Consider the following 25,690-nt stretch of genomic DNA (forward strand, 5'->3'; position numbering starts at 1 on the left):
TCAAAAAAAGGAGAAAAGATTCCATTATATATATATATATATATATATATATATATATATATATATATATATATAATATGGTTTTTCTCTCCGAAGTTTCACTTTGACCAAGAGGTTGCCCTATCACCAGAAAGTTCATCACTCCTATCCATTATTATCACACCCACCTTCCTATGCGGCACATTTCAAGATTGGTAGTACCCTTCACAATGATAATTATTTTCACATTTGTAAGAGCTCTGCACACCTTCTTTGCACCTATCTTTTAAAGCAAACTTCACATGGGCGAGCATGATATTGGGCCGTGAATCATGACCAGATATTGCGTTCGCCAACATGCGATATCCATGCGGGGCATTATTATGCCAAAATGGCCTCGCATCACTGTGGGAGAAGTTGCATTCCTCTGCTGTGGCAGCAGAGAATCACGAGTTTCTCCCATTGTTTTCAATGTAGAATTCTCCAATCGCGTTCACCTTGCACATAGTGCAATGTTGCCACCAGCTCCATTGAAAACAATGAGAGATGTGATACAAGAGCACACACACAACGATGGGGCATGCCAGGATTGGTTTCCCACATCACTCATGTGTATACCCCCATTCAAAAGAATGGGGTTCAAACTTGTGCACCTTGCAATGCACAAATCTCACCTGTATGAAGCTGGCTACATTCATACGGCCAAGTGCGATATTGGGCTGAGAAAGACCGCCTGAAATTGCACTTCTGAACGTGCATTTTCCTTAGGGGTGTGAGGCACTTTTCATGCAAACCGAGTGAAATTGCGATCTCCTGGCACTTGTTTCCTACCAGTTCAGAGGAGCAGCGTTTCCTATTTATTTCAATGGGAAACATCACATCACACTGCATGCAATATGTTTGACCGTCCCACGGAAAAAGAAATTAGCGATGCATTCCGCGGGACGTGAAAGGAAAATTAAAAACAAAAACACAAACATGTAACATTGAGGGAAAATATCGCGCATGTGTAGGACTCCACTCAAAATAATGGAGTTTGTGCATCTCAAAACGCACAGAACTCTCGGGATATTCGCACTTCTGTGAATGTAGCCTAAAGGGAGTTAAGACAAACCCCTCTGTAAGCTATAACCCCCCTCCTGATTTACTAAAGATTAAAATATTACATTCTTTTGGGAGTGGGACTCCTCTTTACCATTTTGAGGGAACCTAAGAATATTCTGTGCTCCAGGATTGTAAGGGTGGTGATTAGAGATGAGCGAGTATACTCGCTAAGGCACATTACTCGAGCGAGTAGTGCCTTAGCCGAGTATCTCCACGCTCGTCCCTAAAGATTCGGGGGCCGCCGCGGCTGACAAGTGAGTTGCGGCGGGGGGGGGGGGGGGGGGGGGGGGGGGGAGGGAATCTCCGCTCCGTTCCTCCCCGCCCCCGAATCTTTAGGGACGAGCAGGGAGATACTCGGCTAAGGCACATTACTCGGGCGAGTAGTGCCTTAGCGAGTATACTCGCTCATCTCTAGTGGGGATGTCTTCAGAGACTCACATTGGCTATAGGTTTGGTCTCAGAGCTCCCAGAACTGGACCATCACATAGTAATAACAGTCTTGTTCATGCAAAGAAAAGAACAGAACATAAAGCTTATATAGAGCACAATACATAAACAGAATTATTTTATTTTACAGTTCACACATTGAACAACCCCACTTAAAATTGTATCTAAAGCTTCAGTGCGAAACATGGCATGTAAAACATTGCAAGGTGGCATTCCGCAGCGTCCTCCAGCACCAGAACGTATCCACCATGCCAGTGCTGGAAAGGAGCCGCCAGACAAGGCCGCCTGATGCACCGTGATCGTTCAGCACTGAGAAGGATTAAGGCAGATGAAGAGAACACGACGACATAATCATCAATTCATCAGTCCAACATCATATGAAATATACCAAATGATAGTTAAGAGACCAGCCTCCTAATGCATTTCAAGTACAGTTAAAATGCAGTGAGTTTCCACAAGTGCTAAAAAGTCCAAGACTTTACAGTAATTATCATGGGTGGAAATGCAAATTTGATGCGATTGTACTCCCTCAGCAAAGGCCGACATGATTCGTTTTCATGATTTATTTAGGACAGACATACAAATGCAGCTGGAAATGGGTCAACTAAAGCGGAACATACAAGAAACAGAAATTTCTTTAACGAGCAGATGCCAAAATTAACCCAGGAGAACCCTGCTAATTAAAAAGAATTATGAACATAACAGAAATGCAAGAAGTTGAGCAGAGATTGAAAAAATGTTGTATTAAGCTACAAGGCCACCTCCAAAACGGCCATAAATGCTGCGGAAATTCACCAACTTTATAGCACAAACCATGTGGACAAAATGTAAAAAAAATCCCATCTACATGGAGTGGAAATAAGCCTAGTGTGAAGGTAGCCTAAAGCAGATAGATGAGTGTTAAGTCTTTCCTAAATAGAAGCCTATTAAAAAAAGGCATTTCCTCCAAATAAAAAAAAAAATATATTATTTTTGGTAAATCTAAAGTTTGAGAATTCCACCCTAATATTTTAATGTATTGATATCTGTCAAGTTTTCCCAGATATAACTGATTAAAAGGGACTTGCCACTCAACTTTTAAGAAGATTCTTGTACAGTAATTCCACCTTATTCATAGAGTTACTTTTCAAGTAGCTCTACATAAATAGCCCAATTTGCTATTCAGCAGTCTGGGAAAGAAGGGCAATTACCTATAAGGGAGCTATTGCAGCAGCCATAACTGTTTGCATCCACTTTTTCTAAGTAATATGACATTTAGCCATTCGTAACACCTATGAAACTGGACTATGGCACCCATAGATAGTCTGTTAGAATGCACTCCTGTATGCCTCCAATTTCATATTACTATGGAATCGGACAAATTATTGTGACATGCTCCATTGGATGCCATGTTACAGACATTCTCCCTAAGATACATTGCTTCTAGGAGTAAAATTAAACCAGCAATGCCATACCACATGGAGTGCCTGTTGTTCCATTGTACATAGGCACAGTGGCGGTGTACCTCCATATAGCATTCTGCCCAAAGCTCCGTTGTACAAGTTTCTAGGGGCACTAGAACAGTAAGCCCCCAAGTTATACTGAACCAAAGGGTGGTTGGCTGTATGAAACAGACCTTCCAGACTCATAGGAATCTTTAGCAAACTTGCAGAAGAATACGACTCAATAGCTTATATTCACCGGTAATTTTTTGTTTTCCTAAAAGAAGTGTACTATTGTCAGGAAGTGCCACTGGAATATCTACTGAATATTTGTGATGGAATTTTGAACACCACATTAAAAAAAAAAAAAAAAAAAAAAAGAGGGGGATGGGGAAAATAGAAAAAAAAAACACAAACATACTCAAAACCATTGTAACTGGGAAAAAAAGAAAAAAAAAAGTTATAGAAATTGTAATACAGCTGTAAAGGCTAATATAACATCTGAAAAGACTGGAGGGAATAACACCACAAAAATCTTTTATTTTTGCCATGAGGAATTCATATGGAGAAAAAGAAAATACTACAAAACTGACTTAATGCCAAAAAGAACAAACTTTTAAAAAGTAACATTTTTCAAAAGAAAGAAAAAAAAAAAAAAAAAAAAGAATTCATGCAAAAATTGAACTATTGACCCTGCATCAGTAAAGACTTCCCCCCCTCCCCAAACGGGAAACCGCAATAATTTAGCTGCATGATAATATATTGTATTTCGAGTTCCTTTCTAGATCAAGTACTGCAAAGGATTTAAATAAATTTAGAATGTGAAGCAGAAGCTGAAACCGCCAGAGTCAAATCAGGGCAAGAAATTTATTAAAAATAAAAGGAAAAAAAAAATATAGCAGAGCGTTTTTTTTTTCTCTTTTTTTCTTTTAGAGCTACATCTGTTTTAAATAAAATCATACCAATTTACAATAATTTCTTTAAAATCCCAAGCGCCTACAGAAAAGTGCATCCAGAACCAGCATAGATTTTAATAGTTTTGTTTCTTCTTAGCAGCTACATGATTAGTCTCGTTCCCTAGATAGCTTTACACTTTTTGAATGCAAAAAAGTGAGGCGGTCAACATTGACCGAAGAAAAAAAAAGTCAAAATGATAAAAAAAAGTTTGAAATAATTTACTTTCAGAACTTTAAATAAAACCAGAGACTGATTTCCTTTCAAAAAGTTCAGAGAAAAAAGGAAGTGAAAGGGTAAACCTGCATCTTAACTTCGGGAGGGAGGACTTGAGTATACTTTATTGTACAGGCACTGGCAGACGCAATTTTTCCTTTTATATTATTACACCCCACCTTATAAACATTAGGATTTATGCATTTCCTTAAATTTACTATTGAGGTACGAAGAATGGAAAAAAAAAAGTAAATACTGAGAAATAAAACCAAAAAAAAAATATTTCTTTTTTGCCTTCCTCAGAAAACTATGGCAAGATCGGTAGCAATGTTAACACAATAATAGATTTTGACAGTTTACATTGGCTGCTGTAATTCATTTTCCCCCCTGAGAACCAAAGATTACAGTTCTCATAGGTTTTGTGATAAAATGTTCATTTTTTTGTTTTTTTTCCCATTAGTTTTTTTTTTATTCTTTTTTTTATATTTAATATAACACAGTCAGTAGATTTTGCAAATGAATGAATATGTCTTGGCTAACAACTGGCACATCTTGCTGGTACCAAATGAAAGTCTTCTCGATGTTAAAAGAAAGAATCCGCTTGAATTCAGGACGTATGCGCCATGCCTTAGTGCAACAAATAGTGCGACACGCAATGGGATACTGACAAGAGAGCTGCATGGAAGTGAGGTCCTGACCAAGCGCCGGATGGGGATTTGTTCCTCGATGCGATAGTCTTGCCTTAACGCAGCCATAGTTTAAGACGCAGTGCATCAACTCCATTTAAATAGTATCTGAACAGACGTTTATCTCGCACAAAGCCAAGATTTTCATAAAGTTTCAAAGCAGATTTGTTTGTGATTTCTGTTTCCAGGACAACCTTTATAAAAATGAAGAAAAAAAAAAAAAAAAGACACAAAAGGTAATTAATATATCATTGGTGAATCCTCAATTGGACAATGTAATAAAATAAGGACATCATTTCTATAAAACAGGCATCAAAGCGTTCTGAATACTACTACAGGACTGAAACTAAATAATACCGCCACACACAGGGGCTAACCACAGAGTCTTATGTTTTATATATACGGACCTCTGAGGTGTGTGCCGGCCCGACCGCGGGTCTCTGGACCCAAACTTGGAGCATCATACACACACAATGATCAGAGTTTGGGTCTTGAGAACCCCTCATAAGTCCGAAGTAGAACGGATGCTACAAGAGACTGTGTGGTTAGCCCCTAAAGCAAGTTGCACAGCATAAAGCGAAATGCAATTGCGAATTGGTGCTCATTGATCATAGGGAGTTTGCTTGGGCACCCCTCAAATATCGGCCATGAGTTACCCAAGACCCTTTTTACACTCATCTTTTCTATACTATTAAAAAACAACACTCTTCCTCTGGGATCTGTGCCCGTTTTCCATCCAGTGTCAAGTTCACTGGGGCAGATTTACTAGCCCCATCTAATATTTGGATAACGTGAACTTAGATCAGAAACCTAAAGATGAGCAAATTTAGCACAGAGGCTCTTGCTGGTGAGACATCTTTAGGCTTTTTTGTCTCGCTTTAGATCTTCTATTGCTTGACTTAGTCTGTGTCAATGTGTGCCAAAATCTTGCCACAAACTAAATCACTCCATTTCCATCTAAGCCATACCCACTTGTTGAGCAAGCCACAAAAAGCTTTTAAGCCTAAAGGCCAATATCACATGAGTGATCGTGATATCGCCGGGAGAAAATTGCGGCAAAATTGCATATGTGCTCATGCGAGGGTCAGGGATGCTTTTTCTTGGAAAAAAATTGCGCATCGGGGCTGACTGTGATTTTCTTGCGCGATAGACAATAGGAGTTTCTAATGGTAAAACCGTATAGCACAAAAAAACCAAAAAACAAAACGGAAAAAAAAAACCTGCACGTTCGTGCACTGCAATGCCTTATAGGGAAACATGAGCGATAAAGAGCAAATCACAGAAAAATAGGGTAGGCAGCGATTTCTAAATCTTTCAACATCGCAGAGGTGAATGAAACCATTTAAAAGCACGGGTTTCCAAATTCTGCGTTTTCACTCGACTCGTGCGATTTTATCGCCTGTGTGAAAGAGGCCCAAGTCAGCACAGACACACATGTTGTGCGACAGCAAAAGATTTGCACTACAGAAACTCACAATCACAGACCGGTCGCAGTCGCATACTAATTCCAGTGAAGTAAGTTATGATAAAGTTGCTTACGACTTGCAACCAAATTCCAAAAGAGTTGGATTTTTTTCTGACTGTGCTGTCACATTAGGTGGCAGCATGACACGGTTGACAAACATTAAGGCCTCATGTCCACGGGGAAAATCAGGCCCGCCGCGGATTCTTCATGGAGAATCAGTAGCGGGTCCCTCCTACCCCGCGGACATGAGGCTAAAAAATAAGAATAAACTCACCTCTCAGGACGCTGCGGATCTTCCTTCCTTCGCGGCCGGATCTTCTTTCTTCGGCCCGGCGGATGTGCCCGGGCGCATGCGCGCGTCACGCTGCTGGCGTGCCGAGCACATCCGCCGGGCCGAAGACAGAAGATCCGGCCGCGAAGGAAGGAAGAACCGCAGCATCCGGAGAGGTGAGTGTTTAATTCTGGTACAGGAGTTCCGTGGATCCGGACGGCTTCCATAGGCTTCAATAGAAGCCTGCGGGAGCCATCCCCGCGGGAGACCCGCACGAAAATAGAGCATGTCGCGTTTTTTTCCCGCACGCGGATACGCGTTGCAGGGATAAAAATGACATCTGCAGGTATTAAACTACCTGCGGGTGTCTAATGCATCCCTATGGGGCGCGAATCCGCGTGCAGGAAAAACGATGCGGATTTTAAATTAGAATTATGCCGTGGACATGAGGCCTAAATGTGACATCGCAGTGCGGCTGCATTATAGCCTAACACACATATGTAGTGCAAACAGACAGAATTCTAGTGCATACAACGTAACTACGTGTCACTGAAATATACCCAATCAGAAGGTAACGCTTCAGTGCTTCAGTCACACAGCTACAAGGCAAGGTTTCCTACTCCTCTCGCCCCTGCAATCAGCTGTTACAGGAGGCCATGACTAGGCATACCCTTCCCTGCAGGGGAATTGGAGCCTTACAGCCAGTGTGGGAAACTATTGGGTCCCAATAGTCACCACAACCTCTCACCTGTCTTTACCCCAGAGACCAGACACTTTTTAGCAATCTTACCCATGTGGGCCCTACTTTATTTTCCTGAACTACTACAATAATTTTTGTTGCGTTCCCCCATTCCTGTCACAGACGGGAGCATATTTTTTTTTTTTACATTTTATTAGCAGTAATGTGTACGAAAAAGAAAAACGAAAATTTTATGTAATTATTGATTAATTATTTTCACATTCAATTAATAGGAATGGGCTCGCAATTTCATTTTGATATATACCGTTATAATCTAGGATTGCAGGGTGGATTTAGGTTGGGGGTCCATCTATAACATTTATTTTTAACATCTATGTCCCCCATGATGTTATGTGAGACATTCACACTTTTTTTTAAATTTCACACTTTTCCACTGTAGCCAGAACATCCATAGGCACCCCAGTTACAGGGTGAAACATCCCTCTAGTGTGACAGTAGTCACCATCAGAGCCAGTCAGGGATCTGCTAAAATCCTGCAGCGGGTCACAGGTAATCACGTGATCCTCAGGTCCCATTCAGCAAATGGCAGTGCTGCTTCTGTACTCTCTAAATAGAGCTCACTGAGCGCTGTGACGCCTGTAAAAGAGAAGGCAGAAGCTGTTAAACGCTTCTGCGTTCTCCTTTGCATCTTTGGCTGTGTCTGACAGCCAAGAACAGGACTGTTCCTGCTCGAGTGCAGGACCTTTATCCCATGCCCTATTTTTACTATAGTCAGGGATTAAAGTCCAGGATCAAGCACCATATATTTACAGCCCTTGGTCTTTAACAGATTAAAGAAGTTGTCCAATTGTAAACTATTGATGTGCCCATTAGCAGGATAGACCATAAGTAGTATATCAACAGGATCTGCCGCCCAGAACTCCTGCCAATCAGCTGTTCTGAGCCTGTATTCGTATTCTTGTGTACTGAACAGATTTCTGCAGTAAGCAGATAGCTCCGTTCCCACTGCAGTGGCCAGGCTTGGTATTACAGGCAAAGTTCAAATTGAACTAAATGGGTGTATTGCCAAGCCTGGCCACTGCAGTGCGAATGGAGCTGTCTGCTTCCTATGGAAATTAGCTCAGTGCATGAAGTCGGTGGACACCTGCTGGCCTACTACTGCTGAAGTTATATCTATACACACATACACAGTTTCCCAAGATATAAGACCCTCTCTCTTATTAATTTTTCCCCACAAGACACACTAGGTTTTATTATACTTACCTACCATAGGCTTGTCCAGGTCCCTCCAGCTGTCTCCAGAGCTCTGACGCAGTGCCACACTCTTCGGGCGCTCATACATCACCACTTCCTGGTTATGACAGTCAAAAATCCTGCCTCCAGGTAGCGATGGCTGTGATTGGTTCTCCGCTGCTCAGTCAATCAATGCAGCGCTCGATGAACCAAATCACAGCCATTGCGTTGTAGAGGCGGGATTTATGAATTGGCTGAGCGGCGTTCATCTCAGCGGATTCTCTACATCTTCAGCAGCGGCTTCTCACTCCACAGCAGACATGCTATTGTTTCCGGAGATGCAAAGACTCAACTGAGACAAACCAATCACAGCCATCGCTCCCTGAAGGCGGTATTTATGAATCCCGTAACCAGGAAGTGATGTATGAGCGGCCGATGAGTGTGGGAAGAGTGTCGGAGCTGTGGAGAGCAGTGTGAGGGACCTGGCCGAGCCTGCTAGGCAAGTATTTCTTTTTTTATGAAGTGTAACTAGAGCTTATATTTCAAGCCACCCCGAAAAATCAGGCTAGGGCTCATGTCCGGGGAAACACACACACACACGCACGCACGCACGCACGCACGCGCGCACGCAACGCCACTAGTAGTTTAAAAGTGGACAACTACTTTAAAGTGGTCTTCCTCCAGTGAAGATTGCTCACTTCTCCACAGGATGCCACTAATCAATAGGACAGGGTTGCCAGTTCCGACAGATGCCGTAGTATAGATATTCTCTCCAGAATTTATTCTAGGAGAGAAAACAAATCCATAACTTGGCACAAAGCAGAGCACCATATAGTGGCACGCAGAGTGCCTGCAGCGCCATACAGCCACAGGGAATTCATGGGCCATCATACAGCCTCCTGCTTGTACAAGGCCTCAACAGAATACTGTTTTCCATCATTTTCACCCATTAGATCATGCCAAAACAGATCCTCCTTGGTAGATTCTGAAATAACACATCTGTGAAGTGATCATGGGTTTGAGGGGCTCATTGTACACTTCTAATTAGTTTAAGTATAAAGCAAACCAAAAAAGGAAACGGAGAAAGTCATTAAATTACCTCATCACAATCCCCTTCAACCATGGCATAAATAGCTTTCTTAACCAAATTTGTACCTGCAAAGGAGAAAGAGAGATTCCTAGTAAATACTCTTTCAATGCAAAAACAGTGTTTCAAGAGATTGATGGATTGTAAAATGCAGTCTGTGCAGAACGACACTAGGATGTCCCATGCCTTCCCCATCAGAGGGGGTCTGCCCTTAGACCTACGCCAATTCCAAGAATGGAGGGGCCAAAGCTCCTTTGGCAGTTTCTCTGCAGTGTCCGTATCCTCTCAGGGCAAAGCTGCGAGGATGACCGAACCGCGTCCCCAACTGAGTGCGTCAGTCTATAGGAGCCTATACACTGAATGATTAGCACTCAAAAAAAATAATTGCTGGATTGTTCGAATGATAAACAATAATTCATTCACTTATCGTTCCTTTCATGCAGGCATAAAAATCATCATTGGCACGTTCACTAATTGTTTGGTTTAAAGACCGATCAGTCGTTTTCATTCACTGGTACAGAGAACGGGAACGACAATAATTTGCAAGCCAAAAAAATGACACTTCTACTTTAGCCTCCAACACGTCTCTGCCTATCCGCCCAAAATCCCACCAAGACCACTGCTGTCAAGCAAGAAGAGTTCTGACGTAATAATGTAGGATGTGATGGGAGCGTCAGCGTCGGATTGGTACGGCGAGGATACTGCTATTAGTCCAGACCAATACTCGCAGCTGTGGATTTTGCGTTGGATGCGCAGATGACCTGCAACAATATATATTATTGCACATTCACACTTACCCCTTGAAGTCAATGGGTCAAACCTGCAACAATACATGATTCACATGCAGTGGATTTACCCTTTAACCCCTTAAGGAAACAGCCCTCTTTCTCCACTCCCCACTTTAAAAAATCATATCTCCTATTCATCCATCAGCGTAGATGTATCTAGGCTTGTTTTGTTGCGGAACCAGTTGTCTTTTTAGTGATACTATGTAATGTACCACATAAATGTACTGTACAACTTTTAAGAGAATTCGAAGTGGAGGGAAATGAAAACAAAACAAAAAAAAAATTCCACCATCTTGGGGAAGGCCTTGTTTTTAGGATGTACACACTGCAGCAAAAGTGACACAATAACTTTATTCTGTGGGTCAGTACGATTGTGAAGATACAAGATTTACATAGGTTTTGTTTTTTCTGTACTAGTTTTAAGATATAAAATATCTTAGAACCACAATAAATGTATTTTTCGTTGATGTCGTTGTGTGAGGGTTCATTTTTTTGCGGGACGTCCTGTAGTTTCTGCTGGTACCATTCTGGAGTACATATGAATATTGCTTTTTATTACATTTTTTTTCTTGGAGACAGGGTGACCAAAAAAGTGCAAGGCTGGCAGTTATATTTTTTTTCCTCGATGATGTTCACCATGCGGGGTAAATAATAATAATGTGTTACTTTGATGAATCAGGCTTTTATGGATGCTGTAATATCCCCAAATATAATTTGGGCCTTTTCATTTAGTTTCCCTTTTGCTTTTTCATCCCTACTTTTCAATGGCTATAATTTTTTTTTTAAACATTTTTCTGTCAACATAGCAGTTTGAGGACTTTTTTACAGGACAAGCTCCATTTTTCAACAGTATTATTTAAAGCACAATGTATTAAGAAACTTTAAAATTTTAAGTGTGGTAAAGTAGAAAAAAAAAACCACAGTTGCACCATTGCGTTTTCTTTTTTTGGTCGTTTGTTTTTAAAGTAGACGAGGTGCCCCACCCCCCATAATGCAATTCTAGCATTAGCCATTTTTTTCCTACAACATTCACCATGTAGGATAAATGATACATTTTAACAGTTTGGACCTTTACAGATATGGCAATACCAATTATGCTTTTGGGTGTGTTTGTTTTTTTTATTTTTAAGATGAGAAATGGGAATGTTTTTAATTTTTAAAAATGTTATTTAATATCTTTCTTAGTCCCTATAAGGGGCTTGAACTTGTGATCGTTTGATCGCTTCCTCAACATACTGCAACACTTCAGCACACTGCATTTCTAATGATAGTTTATTAAGCCATGCCACATGCACTTGCCAACCCAGAGCCTATAGACGACCCCAAACAATTGCTGGCTGGCTGCTCTGATGCACTGTCAACTTTGACAGCAGCATCTAAACGGCTAACAACAGAGATCAGTGCTAGCTCTGTGCGCTGTCATTGTAAGTGGGTGTCAGCTGTGAAAAAACAGCCAGCACCTGCTGGGTATGGAGCATGGCAGGTCAATCTCTGTGATGAAGTATCCCAGTATGCAGAATTACATACACTTGTCTGCTACTGTATTTTGCTGCAGATCTGTGATGGTAAAATGCAGAGGTAAAGCCAAATTTGACCAACCCATACACAGAATACAAAGAGGAATAGGGAGAGGGCCACGTTGGGGTTCGACAAATTATAACTATGGGACTTGGAGACTCTTCATCTGTAGGGAGAAAAAGATAAATGGAAGTGACAAAAGCGGTCTTACCAATACCCTTTCTTCTATACTTTGAGTCCACCGCTAACATGGCTATATAACCTCTTCGGAACATCTTTTTGTGCATATCCAACTTGCAGACAATGGCACCGACACACTCCTCTTCTACCATAGCCTGGAAGACAAAGCACAATGCAAGATACTTACACAGGAGCGGCAACATACAAATGTTTGACAGGTAAGTGGAAGGCAACATAACGCTCCTCCTAAGGATGAAACCAAACTTTGGGTGGCACTTTTTATAGATTGACATTTTCATAAGGCCTGGAGAAGAAACCCCCGGAGGGTTAAAATGAGTATAACAAATATATATATCCTCACAGCAAAGCTTCGGAACAGAACCTGCTGTAAAAGGAGATACAAGATGTGAGGTGCCGGGCAGCTGAGTACCAGCCCTACAAAATGTGACATTTTAACCCTTTTCTGAAAACCATAACCCGATCCATTTACTATAATGCATGCCAAAAGTTGGCATAAAATGATAGCGGTAATTTACACCCCAGCTCAGAGTTGGCATAGACTTCAGTTTGTGGCTCTCGGATGGCAGAAGATGCATGAAATGTATTTAGGAGCCCCCCTAATACATTTTGCGTGGCACATGAAACGTCAGCTCCCTTTGTGTCCCAACTGTTTACCCTTTTAATGATCTACTTGATGCTGGTAATTACTTGAGAGTATCCAGTCTGAGCCCAACAGCTTGCACTCCAGTCTGATAGATTGTAGCTAGAAAGTGACTACAGTCCAGACAGATATTTCTTTCTGCTGCATGTTAAGGGACATTTGGAAAACCCCAATCACTTGCTCAGCAGCTGAAGATTTTTGGATCAGGACACTGAACAGGTCAGGGATACAGGCGGTTCTGATACCTGCTCCAAGGACCACAAGCCAACCGCACAGCTCTCTTCTAAGTGCCTACTTGACTGGCAGTAACAAATGCACCTCCATGTCTGCCCTCCATCCACAATTACCCATTTTCATAGGAACCGCTAAAACCCCTTTAGTGGCATGCGCGGGAAATCTCCGGTGCTTGCTGCACTGACCATGCAGTTAAACCCCGGAAGATTTCCGTGGACAGCTCTAGTGCTGAAATGCTGGCCAGGACACCATTATTGTGCCACTTTGAATTACTTCAGGAAAATCTCCGGGGCTTGCTGTGCTGATATGGTAATAATAAACCTGCCACTGAAGGGGTTAATGGAGCACTAACTTTCCAGACAAATTATGCTCATGTAATAGTCTGTGTGGGTCATCAATTCTGCAATATATTCAATAAAAATTATGCTTTACCACTGTAAGGCCCAATGTGCATGGGCGGATTTAATTTGCAGGGCACTCATGCAGAAGATCCGCAGTTCAAGACGCCCATAGGGAAGCATGGGTGTCTGCTCTTCAATTTACACATGCAGCTTTGTTTACCGGATTTCGCATGTGGAAAACAAATAGCAGCATGCTTCATTTTAGCGCAGATTCCTTCCATTGAAGTCAATGGATGCCGTCCGATCCGCGGCCCACCCGCAGTTGACACTGTGGACAGGTCGCGGATTCCGCGGGAAAGCAGGAGTTTAAAAACAACAAAAAACAGAAATACTGTATTGCGCAGATGGGTGGACATTCAGATACTGCCTCCTTGGCAAATGGATCAGAGACAATGCAGTGTAGCAAGGGCAGTCAGGGGAAAGAAGAACAAGACAGTGAACTACTGGCAGAATGGAAGGCTTACTACACGGCCCCCTGCCTCAAAGTGGATTGCAAACAGCAGAAAAAATGAGAAAGGCTACCTGAAAAATCAAGACACATGCTGTAGATTCTGAAATCAGCTGTGGATACACAGTCTATTACTAGTCCAATGGGGCAGATGTTGAGTTTTTGATGCGGAAATGAGGCAAACTCCACTTTAGAGAACCCCACGTGGCTGGACTTGTATTGTTTCATTTTAGACAGCAAGAGAAGAAAGCTTCTACTGCAGCAAAAGTGATAGAACATTAGATGGATTTCATTCTATTCCACCCCCCTCCCACCCACCTTTAACCCTTTCCAATCCATTTATTTTTTCTCACCCATTCTCCCCAGCTCCAAATAAGTTGGAGCTGGGGAGAATGGGTGAGAAAAAAAATACATTTTCTCTGCACCCTCCTGAACTGACAGAGTTCAGGATGGTGCAGGGAGGGACCTGCTTACCTGTCCGGCGTCTTCCGCATTCTCCTTCTGCCTCCCAGCTCGGCGATCATGTGACCGCTGGGGTCAGGTGGCACCTGGCGGTCACATGATCGCCGGGCCGGGAGACAGGAGAATGCGCAAGACGTCGGTCAGGTAAGCAGGTCCTCCCACAGTGCAGGCTCCCGGCTCGGCGTTCATGTGACCGCCGGGGGTCAGGTAACAACGGCGGTCACATGATCGCCGGCCGGAATCTATGCATTGCATAGCGCTAATTGAACGCTATATAATGTGTAAAGGAGAAGGCAGAAAGGGTTAAAAACCTTTTCTACCTTCTCCTCGGGGGTCCTCGATGAGGACCAGTGCAGGAGTGTATCTGCACCCGATGTGTCTGACGATCGGGTGCAGATCTTCTCCTGCACTGCAGTGTCGGGCCTGCCCCGACATCGGAGCTGTGGAGGGAAATTATAATGTCGGGGCAGGCCCGACATTGGACTGGAAAGGGTTCAAATGTATTAAGGCATCACAAACTTTTCCCTTGGAAGTGATGCCTTCAACTACATTCTACAATGCAGAAAACTTTCAAAGCGGGATTGTGAGCCAGACTGTCAGAGCGATGCTGTGCACTGCTTTCCATCTGCCTGGCAAGATGTACAAAAGTGACAAATGATAGCTGGATGTTTACTCCACCCTGCTCAAAGGCACCCTGCCCCGCACATCACGGAGCAGCGCTGGTGTATGTGGAATGCAACGGGAACAGACGAGAACTCTGCAGGCCTTGACAAGCTTGCCCCCAGAGTTGCATTACGTCATACTTAGCCGGCATGAATCACGGTAATTTATCTGCTACCATCTGTAAGGGGATCTCTTCTATAAAGAGCACATGTCCCATGCAGATGCCGGCTTTCATCCTTGTGTAATAACATTCCTTTATCCTACAGTCCTGGAGGTAGGAGCGCTCAGTATGTATGCTGCCGTTCTGGGAGTCCATGTCCTCCTGCCCTCCACTGACAAGAGTCAGGTTACTCTATAGCAATCCCAAACATGTGCCCCGCGGTCAGAGGTTGGGTGGGCGCTTCCCTCGCTACAATCCAACAAAAACAGATGACTAAAGAAAAAAAACGTAATGCTCATTACAAACATAGGGGAGCTTTTATTTCTTTACCCATGATGGGATCTATTTTGGCCTTCAGGATGTGGCAACTTTTTAAAAAAAAATTCCCTACCATTTCCCAGCAACAGGCGTATAATAGGTTCATTTTTGCAATATAGGCTATGTTTTTAGTTATACTATTTTGGGGTACATATGCGTTGAAAAACTTGATTTGAGGGATTTTTTTGTAGGGGGAGGGGGGTGGGACTGCTTTTACAGAGTTGACTGCGTGGTATAAGCAACATGTGAACTTTATTCTACAGGTCAGTACAATTACGGATATATAGCATCTAGATAGTCTTAGGTTTTTTTTTTACTTTAGCGCATTGAAACCACTTAAAAGGGTTTTCCCATGAAATACTATTGAGGACATCTGCATAGGTCATCAACAGTGGATTTACCGGGATCCACCACTCAGGATCCTGGGCAATCAACTGAGTGTACTCCTGCCGTCAGTGCCATTTCACACAGGGGTCGGAGCAGCAGCTTCAGCTCCCACCCAGATGTAGTGGCCAGAGCTTGTAACTGCAAGCGTGGCTCTCACTGATTTATCAGAAAACCCTTTAAAGTACATTAATAATATATTGCCCACTGACTGGCGCGCCTTTTTTTTTTTTTAAAAGGTATTTAGGGTACATTCAACTTTTTGATCACTTCACAGTTTAATTCTTGGAAGGCAAGGTAACAAAATAGAAAAAAAAATATGCAAGGGACCCCTGGTGATCCCAAGATCTGTGCACCCCAAATAATGCACAAGAACGCAGCATTGGTGCGCACCTGTGATCTTTACTTCTATGGGATAGAAGATTGACAAGGGCATTGACATCTCTCATTCCCATTAAAATTAATGAAGTAGTAATGACAAGTGCGTGCTACCGCGTCATTCTCATGGAGGATTCGGGGGGTGCACAGATCTCAGGATCACCAGGTCTCCCAGTGGCTGGACCTCCAGCGATCTGACCTTTATTCCCTATGCAGTGGATAGGAGAACAATATCACTAGTGGAAAAAAAGCCTTCAATACTTCATTGCTGGGCATTACTCAATGAGGCGGTAAGAGCTTATTCACAGGGCCATATTTGTGGTACACATGCTGTGTATTTCATGGGTAGAGCACTATTACAGACAATTAGGCTGCGCACACACAGGCGCTTTATCACACGGACCAATGGCCTGTAATCCTTCATGCAATGCCCACTGCCAGTGATGCAAGAAGCTAAGACTGGCTCCCTACGTGCCCCTTCCTGACGGGTGCTGGAGCCGCCTACACTGGGGGCTCTGTTCTAGGGTAGAAGTAGATATGAATGTTAGGGTGTAACTTCCAGAACCGTTTTCATATCATATTAGAGGGGTTGTCCATTTGCTGAACATTTTTTTTTTTCCTTTCATTATAGCCTTATGTCCAATGTCCACGGGCAAATTTGATTTGCGGAATGCATGCAGGAGTTCCATCCATAGAGAAGCATGGGCGTCCGCAAAGAGATTACAAGCATGCAGATTTGATTTGCGGTCCTTTTGGTCTGGAAAACAAGTCGCAGCATGCTCCATTTCTCCGCGGATCGCGCAGGGACGGCTTCCATCGCAGTCAATGGAAGCCGTCTGATCTGCGGCACACCTGCAGCCGACACTGCGGAAGAGCCGCGGATCCGCGGTAAAGCAGGAGATTTTAAAAAATTAAAAATGTACTGCGCATGTCCAACGGAGAACCCGGAAGTGGAGGGATCCGCGTGGACACCGCTGCTAGGGAGATGAGGTAAGCAGGGTTCACTGGCGGCGGGTACAGGCGGATTCTGTGCAGGATTCCCTGCAAGGAATTCGCATATGCCGTGGACATGAGGCCTTAAATATGTTAAATAGGAAAAGCAGTGGTACCTACCTGTCCTCTGCAATCCAACACTGCAGCCCCACAGTCCTTGTTGTTGAATGTATACCACCTGACCACTGCAGCCAATCAGAAGCCACAGTGGTGGGGTGCCGTTCTCCCAGCATACCACTTAGATGCTGGGATCCGTGATTCCAGGAAAACGGCACCTCACCGCTGTGACCTCTGTTTGGCTTTATCAGTCATGTGGTATCCGCTCTGCAGCAGGGGAGGACTGTGGGTTTGCAGCAGAGGACAGGGAAGTACAGTGGCTTGTGTTATTTTAACCCTTTCTAATCCAATGTCAGGCCTGCCCCGACATCATTTCCCTCCACAGCTCCGATGTCGGGACAGGTCGACACTGCAGTGCAGGAGTGCATCTGCACCCGATCATCAGACACATCGAGTGCAGATACACTCCTGCACTGATTCTCATCAAGGACCCCCAAGGAGAAAGCAGAAAGGGCTTTTAACCCTTTCTGCTTTCTCCTTTACACATTACATAGCGCTCAATTAGCGCTATGTAATGCACGGAGATTCTGCCCGGCGATCAGGTGACCGCCGGTTGTCACCTGACCCCAGCTGTTACATGATCGCCGGGCGGCTGAAGGGAGAATGCGGAAGTAATACTTCCGCATTCCCGCAATGGTGATGTGACCACCGCCACCCTCCTGAACTCTGTCAGATCAGGAGGGTGAAGAAGGAATTTATTTTCTCGCATCCATTCTCCCCAGCTCCAATTTATTTGGAGCTGGGGAGAATGGATGAGAAAAAATAAATGGACTAGAAAGGGTTAACACATTTGAGGCTATACTTAAGGTGCTGTCCAGTTGCAGGATGATGGCATATGGTTAGAATATATCACTACTGACTGCCTCGCACTCCACCAATCCCTAGAATGAAAGGGCTGCAGCACCATGTGCCGAGGGGATCACATTTGAATTTTCAACATCTTTGCTTGCTGGTAGTGTATGGAAACACTCTACATTCAATTGCTGGTCAACGGGTAAGAGTTGCTACGGGTCCCCTTAGATGAGCCAATTCTTGTATGTAACATGCCCGCTAGCTCGTTCTCTCAGGTGGCCCGTTTATACAGGCAGATACATAGTTGGCTCGTTCACACAAGAAACCGTTCAGTCTTTCGCAATCACCATATAAGCAAATGTGAAGGCCTGAAGGAGCGCTGGTTAAACGATAAGTGAACGGGCCAACCATGGGTTTTATGCCTAAAGAAAATGAACAACGGGCAAAAAGCGAGCGATTCTCATTTGCTGTTCAGTCATTGGCTCGAGTTTAGACTGAACGATCATCGTTTGCCTTCGCTCGTTCCATCTAAAAGGACCTTAATGCAAACGGAATTAAGTGGATGTTTAAAAGACACCTTCAGTGCCCATAATAATTGCCAAATTAACCCCTTCATGATCACGCTTAAAACGACCAAAGCAACACTTCAACCTCCACTTTTACAGTCGATGTAAGGACTTCTACCCACTAGCGTTTTTTTAATGCTGCGATATCGCTGCATTTTTTTTTTTTACTGCAAATGTCAATGGGACTTTCTAATGTTGAAGATAGCATCGTACAAAAATCACAAGTTTGCGCTTCTGCGATTTTTGTGTGATGCGATTTTAACATTAGAAAGTCCCATTGACATTTGCTGTAAAAAAAAAATAAAAATGCAGCGATATCGCAGCATTAAAAAAAAAAACACTAGTGGGTAGAAGTCCTAAAGCCAAACAAATCAGCGACACACATCTCTAATTCCTGACTGATTCTGCAGGTAATATAAGGGAGTCCTTACACCCCCATCCACACACAGGAGAAAAAGTGCTGTTAAATTTAACCCCTTAAGGACAAGGGCGTTCTGCTCCTAAAGGACCAGACACTTTAGGCATTTTACCCATGTGGTGGTTTTACTGCCCTATTGTTTTTGTTTTTTTAAATTTATTTATAGTTGTTTTGGACGTTTTTATATATACTTTGTATAGTTTTGGATTACAGGGCCCATATGGCGACTGGTTTGGTTGGCATTTGTTAATTTTCCTTATGTATATATTATTTTATTCTGTCATTTTTTTACCATCTGCGATGTCATATAAGACCTCTGGGGGGCACTCACATTGTAATTTTTTTACTTCACACTTTTCCGCTGTAGCATCCATAAAACCCCCAATTACAGGGAAAAATATCCCCCTGTAGTTCTAGTAGTCACTAACAGAGCTGATCTGGGTCTGCTAGGACCCTGCAGCACTGCTGTAAGAGGGGACACCCACACGATCATGTGATCGCTGGGTCACAGAGTGGAAGTAACACGTCTGCTTTCTCTCTTTAGTACATAGCACTTATTGACCACTATGCAACCTGGAAAGGAGAAGGCAGAAGCAGTTAAAAACTGCTTCTCCCTCCTCCCCCAGGTCCTCAGCTGTGTCTGACAGCCGAGGACCTGACCTGCTGCTGTTTGATTGCAGGAGCAGAAGCTTTAATTCTCTGCTGTACTTCTGCTATCGGACAGGCTTTACCCTTTCCAATCCACTGTCTGACCTCTCAAGACATTATGATTTAAGGCTGTACAGCTCCGATGTTGGAAGACGTCCGTCGGAGTTCTTACTGTATATTGCCAGCCTCTCTGCTGTTGGAGCCTATCCAACCTGTCACCTCATGCAGTACTGGCTTTAGCCAACAGATAGCGCCGTTGTATAATGGCAGAAAAAGAGTAAGCCCCCTAGGAAAACCAGGATACAAATTGGATTGGAAAGGGTTGAAGCCCAGGACCAAGCGCTGTATCTTTACCGTGCTTAGTCCTTAAAGGGTTAAAGTTCATGGCGCGTTCATTATTTTTACAGATGATGCGTACAAAACTCATGGATAAGCCTCAGCATATAGAAGTGAGGCTCATCCACATGTAGATCCGCAGGCACATTCGCAGCAGAACGTTATGTTGCAGCTTTGGATTTTGATTATGGATTCACGGCACACATGCAGGAACCAAGGTTTTCCGGGGTTTTTTTGTTGCCCCCATTCACTGACAGCAAACAGAGATCTCAAACTGCAGGGAACAAATAGTAAATATTTAAAAGCGCTTTATGTCACAGCAGAGGTCCAGTCGCACAAACGGGGTTTTGTTGATTCCCATTCATTCTACACCAATGAGATCTGCCCGAATTCATTAGGATCTGGAAGCAGATCAGACCTTGCTCATCAGTCAGGACGGTGGTGTGAACACGACCTAACCCCCCATAACACTGCGCTAATGTTCGAACAGTACAGTCATACAATCTCCAATGAGCAGAGTGCTAGAAGCGTTAATGGTCATGTGACTGCGTCCTCGCCCTCGCATAGGCTGCATTGGGGCAATGTGCTTTTGAGAAGTGTATGCCAGCAAGTGCCGGATGTGTTATAAATAAAGGGAACCCGCCACCTCCCCAGAGCAGTATAAACTAAGTTATGATGCTGTTAGGGGACGTGACGGGAAGCCGGGTGAAGCAGGGGTTTTTTTTTTTTCATACTCACCCATGATCCAGCGGTGTCGCCCTCTAAAAGGTTGGCGCACAGCACAGAAATCTGCCTCTTTTCAGAGTGCGCTCTCCTATACAAGTCTATGGGACTTTGAAAAGAGGCAGATTTCTGTGCTGTGCGCCAACATTTCAGAGGGGGACACCGCTGGATCGTGGGCGAGTATAAAAAAAAACAAAAAAAAAACAACTAACAGGACCATAACTTAGTTTATAGTGCTCTAGAGAGGCGACAGGTGGTAAATCCTATTACACCACCTGCCCCAACGATGGGTCCCATCGCACCCTACTTACATAATGGGGTCCGTAGGAGTTCCTGAAAGCAGTGTAAATGGAGCGAAGGGTATAATCCACACAGGCGATTTTCCCCATCTGATTTTCGGATCGAAAAAAAAAAAATTTAAAAATCTGTCCGAAATCTGACAGGACTAGAGAGTGTTGATTGCAAAATTAAGATTCTCATGGGCCCTTGGCAGAATTATCGTTGTGGAATTTGCAGCCAGACACCCACTGCAAATTCCGCAGCAACGTCTGTTCATAGACATGCCAGCCATGTTGAACGATTCTCCCCTGCCCACAATCGGAAATCAATTGCGATTTTCCGCTCAAGGGGGAGAATCGCAGCATGTTCTAACTTGTGCGTAAAATCGCACGGACGACTTCCATTGCAGTCAACGGAAGCCCTCTGTCCTGCGATACTTCCACTGTGAGTATAGCAAAAGTATTGCAGAAAAACCCGTCACCGCCCAGCGTAGGCGCGTCATGTGCTGCACTGCGCCGGCCGAGATACTCGCGACAGATCCGGACAGGTGAGTATAGGGTCTCTGGGGGCGCCGGGTCTGATTCCGCTGCGAGTTTTTGCAGTCGGAATCCAACCCGGCCGTCCGCATGAGGCCTTTTAGTTGCTCAAACAGTCCCAGTTAAAAAAAAAAAAAAAGACAAAACTCTCAATACGTCCTATTCTGCTATCACGGACCAAAATCAGACATGTAAGGTGCACGGCCTGCGGGTCTTCGGCTGGTGGCTTCACACGACCGGATTCCTATTGCGCAATCCGCATGCATTGAAAAGGTATGCACTTTTGCTTTTTCCTTCAAACTGGCAGAAACGAATTGCGTATTCCGCAAGAGAAGGAAAAAATAAGAGTTGCAGCATGCTCCATTTTGCTGCAGACAGCCTCCATTGAAGTCAACATTAACATTGCGGATGAGCTGTGGGAACCGCCTAGTGACGTCGCGGGAAATACAAAGATTTAAAAAAATCGGTACTGCGCATGACCGACGCAGAGTATCCGCAATACAGAAATAGTAGGTACGTAGGGTCGCCGGTTGGGGTCACAGACGGAATCCGCCGCGGGATCCCACATGTGAAACTGGCTCGGCCATGTGCAGCTGACCTTACACAGAAATGTGGCCCTGTGCTGCGCAATGCGAGCGGCGTCCGAGAACAGCAGGCGTAACTCACACACGTGGGGGTATATACCCAAACATTAAAAAAAAGGTTGCACAACATCAAGTCACCCAAAGGGCCCCAAACCTACAGTAGTCAGCAACCCTAAGAGGAGGAACAAGTAAGCCACTACCAGGCTCCGGCCATGCTAAATCAACTGAGGAAACTTCACAATGGCGACAGAAGTCCGTGGCTGAACAGTCGCACACAACTTCGGCCCTGTCAATGGGTAAAACCCATGTGCACACACACCAACCAACGCGTTTCCACTTGAAGTAGTCTCATACAACTTTTTCATACAGATCTGATCAGAACCGCGTCAGGAATTACGCAAGCGGGTTTTGCCCTTGACAGGACTGTATCCGCGTACGGATTGGCGGTGGAATAGCTGCGGATTTCTGTTGCAGTTTGAGGTGGAATCTGGGCAGAAAAATCCCCATGAGATCCCGCAGTGTGAACACAGCCTTAGGGTGGTTTCACAGGGGCGAGAAAGAAGAAAAGAAAAATAATCGTAGGTACAAAGATGCAATTTTGCCGCGAATTTCTCGTGCCAAAATCATGATTGCCCTGTGTGAAACTAGCCTTAGGGAGTCTAGTCCGTGCCCCATCGTGCCGCTGTTTACACCTGATGCTAATCAATCAACACTACTTTCCCGTTTCGGTGAGCTTATTAAACACAGCGACTAGTAAAGAAGTCCTCGCTTGTCACCTGCCTGGTGGCCGTGTTTACACGGAACAACCGCCGCCTACACTCCCTCTATGGAGCGGCTATACAAACAACGGTCATCCTACGTAAAACCGCGCTAACACCAGATTCTGTGGTCGCAATGCTAATGCCCGTCGCTGGAGACCATCAACAAGCTTGCTGACAAACAGACCTAAAAGGGACAGTTCAGATCTAGATGGGTGGCGAATCACCAGGACAAGTTGCGTAGACTGTGTGTTGCAAGGGATGCTGGGAGATTCCAGCTCTGAGAACTGCAGCATTGTGAATGGAGAATAAGTTGGAATCATTACATAGATTGTATGTATATGCCCAGCTGTGATGGGTACAGACTGCGGGGTCAAGACTGGCAGCAACTTGTGCCCAGCCTGTGTCTGTCTGGCAAAAGTCAGACGTGATTGGCAGGAGTCTGTGTCTAGTCTTTGCCCGGCTGGCAGGAGTCACATGTGACTGGCAGTGATCTATAGCCAGTCTGTACCCAGCTAGCAGGAGTCACACTTGGTTGGCTGCAACAAGTGCCAAGTCTGTACCTGGCTGGCAGCGCTCAAATGTGGCTGGCTGTGACCCGTAACAAGTCTGTACCCGTCTGACAGAAACCTGTGCCCAGTCTGTACCCAGCTGGTAGCAGTTAGATATGACTGGCCTTGACCTGTACACAGTCTGTACCCCGCTGGCAGCAACCCATGCCCAGTCTGTACCCAGCTGACGGTGGTCAGATGTGACTGGCAGTGACCTATGCCTATTCTGTGCCCGGCTGGTAGGAGCCACGTGTGACTGGCAGTGACCTATAGCCAGCATGTACCCAGGAGGAGTCACACGTGGTTGGCTGCGACCCGTGCCAAGTCTGTACCCGTCTGGCAGTGGTCAGATTGACAGGCAGTGACCCATGCCCAGTCTGTACCCGGCTGTCAGGAGTCACATGTGACTTGCAGTGACATTTAGCCACAGCCTGTACCCGGCAGGCAGGAGTCACATGTGACTGGCTGCGACCCGTGCCAAGTGTGCACCTAGCTGACAGCAACCTGTGCCCAGTCTGTACCCAGCTGGTAGGAGTCACATGTGGCTGGCCGTGCCAAGTCTGTACCCAAATGGGAGGCGTCACATGTGGCTGGCTGCCACCCCTGCCCAGTCTGTACCCAGCTGGCAGGAGTCACATGTGGCCAGCCGTGACCTGTACCCATCTGGCAGGGTCAGATGTGACTGGCAGCGACCTGTGCCAAGTCTGTACCCCACTGGCAGCCACCCATGCCCAGTCTGTACCCAGATGGTAGGAGTCAAATGCGGCTAGCCGTGACCCATACCCAGTGTGGCCCCGGCTGGCAGCGGTCACACATGACTGGCAGTGCCCCACTCACCAGGAAGCAGAGCTGCGGCCAGTTGTGGATGAAGTAGCGGTAGGTGTATATGGAGTAGGGCTCGGACAGGTCCTTGGTGATCAGTCTCATGATATCGGGCATTTGCAGCTCGGACTCGTAGCGCACGTATCGTATGGGGCCGTCGGCGGGGTGCAGGGAGCAGGCGGCCATGCGGGGCAGCAGCGCCTCGTCCTCCTCCCGCCGCTCCAGGCCGTTGGGGGCCGCAGTCCGTCCATCCCCGCGGAGCGGAGGGGGCAGCTTGCTCTTCAGGGCCTTGATGTGCCGCAGGTCGGGGCTGATGAGGCCGTTGAGCTGCTGCTGCTGGTGATGGCGGCGGTGGTGGTGGTGGCCGCTGCTGCGAACCGGCTCGTACCGACCTTCCTCCTCTTCCTCGCCGTCCTCCTGCTCGTCTCCCGGCGGCAGGGCGAGGCCGGCCCCGGGGTAGTGGGAGAGCACGCTAGGCCCAGACGGAGCGTCAGCCATCCTGGGGAGACAAAACGGCCGTTAGAGAGCAGCCCGGCCGCGCCGCATCCCACCGCCCGCCGCACCCGCAGCTCCGCTCACCCGCGGCCGTAAAGGGAAGCCGCCGCCGCCGGCACTCAGGACGCAGCGTTTCCGCCTCGCTTTTACGACACTTCCGGCAGTGCGGCTCCGGGGCCTCCGGGCGGAGGGGGCAGTGCCGGGCTGTCGGGGAGTCCCGCAGCAGGCGTACAGCCGGGCTCTGCGCTCCGTGGACGTGGGCGGCGGGGTGGAGGTTATCGTCCAATCTAGTCGGGCGACGGCAGTTATCTGACAGTGGTCGTGTGCTGGGCTGTGGAGGAGCTGCAGTGAGGCCCGGTCACACCGCGTATCTGCTGACCATATTCTGCCCGTATTTTTTACCGATGTAATACGGACCGCATAGAGGACCACGGAGACGTTTTTTCGTTCGCGTTAAAAAACACGTTACCGGCAGAAATTGCCGTTAGAGTAATTGGGATCGCGTAAATACGCAGAATATACGCGGTCACTGCGTTCCTTACGCACGTTGCCAGGAGACGGCGGGGAAAAGCATCAATTCCGTCTGTGAAAAAAATGCAGCGAATACAGATGCGAAAAACGTATAAACGCATCAAAAACACGTGCGCCGCGCACAGACCCGGTGAGAACGCTGCGCCGCTCGTGGACCGAAACCGCAGATGTTTGTGTGAATGGGGGTCAGTTCCATCTTACACTCACACGACCGTAACCCGCAGCGCGCCGCCCGCATGGCACACAGCAAGTACACAATGACATTGCCTACATGCTGCCCATCGCCATCTGGTATCTTGGCGTGTATGTGTTCGTAATACGCGCCAATGTAGAACAGGCTACGATTTTTCCTGGGTGCGTACGTCACGCACTTTGTCAAGTGG

At 45.6% G+C, this 25,690-nt stretch overlaps 1 protein-coding gene across 2 annotated transcripts; it reads right to left on the reverse strand.

Moving 5' to 3' along the window:
* Positions 1–1,616: 1,616 nt before the first annotated feature.
* Positions 1,617–24,950, reverse strand: NAA30 (N-alpha-acetyltransferase 30, NatC catalytic subunit). 2 transcript variants are annotated; one of them, XM_066608255.1, is made up of 5 exons: positions 24,861–24,950; positions 24,297–24,780; positions 12,081–12,204; positions 9,576–9,631; positions 1,617–5,001 (listed from the first exon to the last, which is right to left on the reverse strand). In XM_066608255.1, the coding sequence occupies exons 2-5, from the start codon at positions 24,777–24,779 to the stop codon at positions 4,864–4,866; spliced, it is 801 nt and encodes a 266-aa protein (XP_066464352.1). In that variant the 5' UTR covers position 24,780; positions 24,861–24,950; the 3' UTR covers positions 1,617–4,863. The 2 variants fall into 2 exon arrangements, with proteins under 2 accessions (XP_066464352.1, XP_066464353.1); XM_066608256.1 differs by lacking the exon at positions 24,861–24,950 and having other exon boundaries at positions 24,297–24,853.
* Positions 24,951–25,690: the final 740 nt, after the last annotated feature.

This window comes from Eleutherodactylus coqui, chromosome 6, assembly GCF_035609145.1.
Source record: "Eleutherodactylus coqui strain aEleCoq1 chromosome 6, aEleCoq1.hap1, whole genome shotgun sequence".
Classification (NCBI taxonomy): Eukaryota; Metazoa; Chordata; class Amphibia; order Anura; family Eleutherodactylidae; genus Eleutherodactylus; species Eleutherodactylus coqui.

Bases quoted from the DNA above. Each gene is read 5' to 3' on its own strand.
- NAA30 (XM_066608255.1), bottom strand. From the start codon at position 24,779: ATGGCTGACGCTCCGTCTGGGCCTAGCGTGCTCTCCCACTACCCCGGG. The intron at 12,205-24,296 runs GTGAGTGGGGCA...TTTGTCTTCCAG, and splicing joins GGCCGCAGCTCTGCTTCCTG to GCTATGGTAGAAGAGGAGTG. The intron at 5,002-9,575 runs GTAATTTAATGA...ATTTTTATAAAG, and splicing joins TTGAAGGGGATTGTGATGAG to GTTGTCCTGGAAACAGAAAT.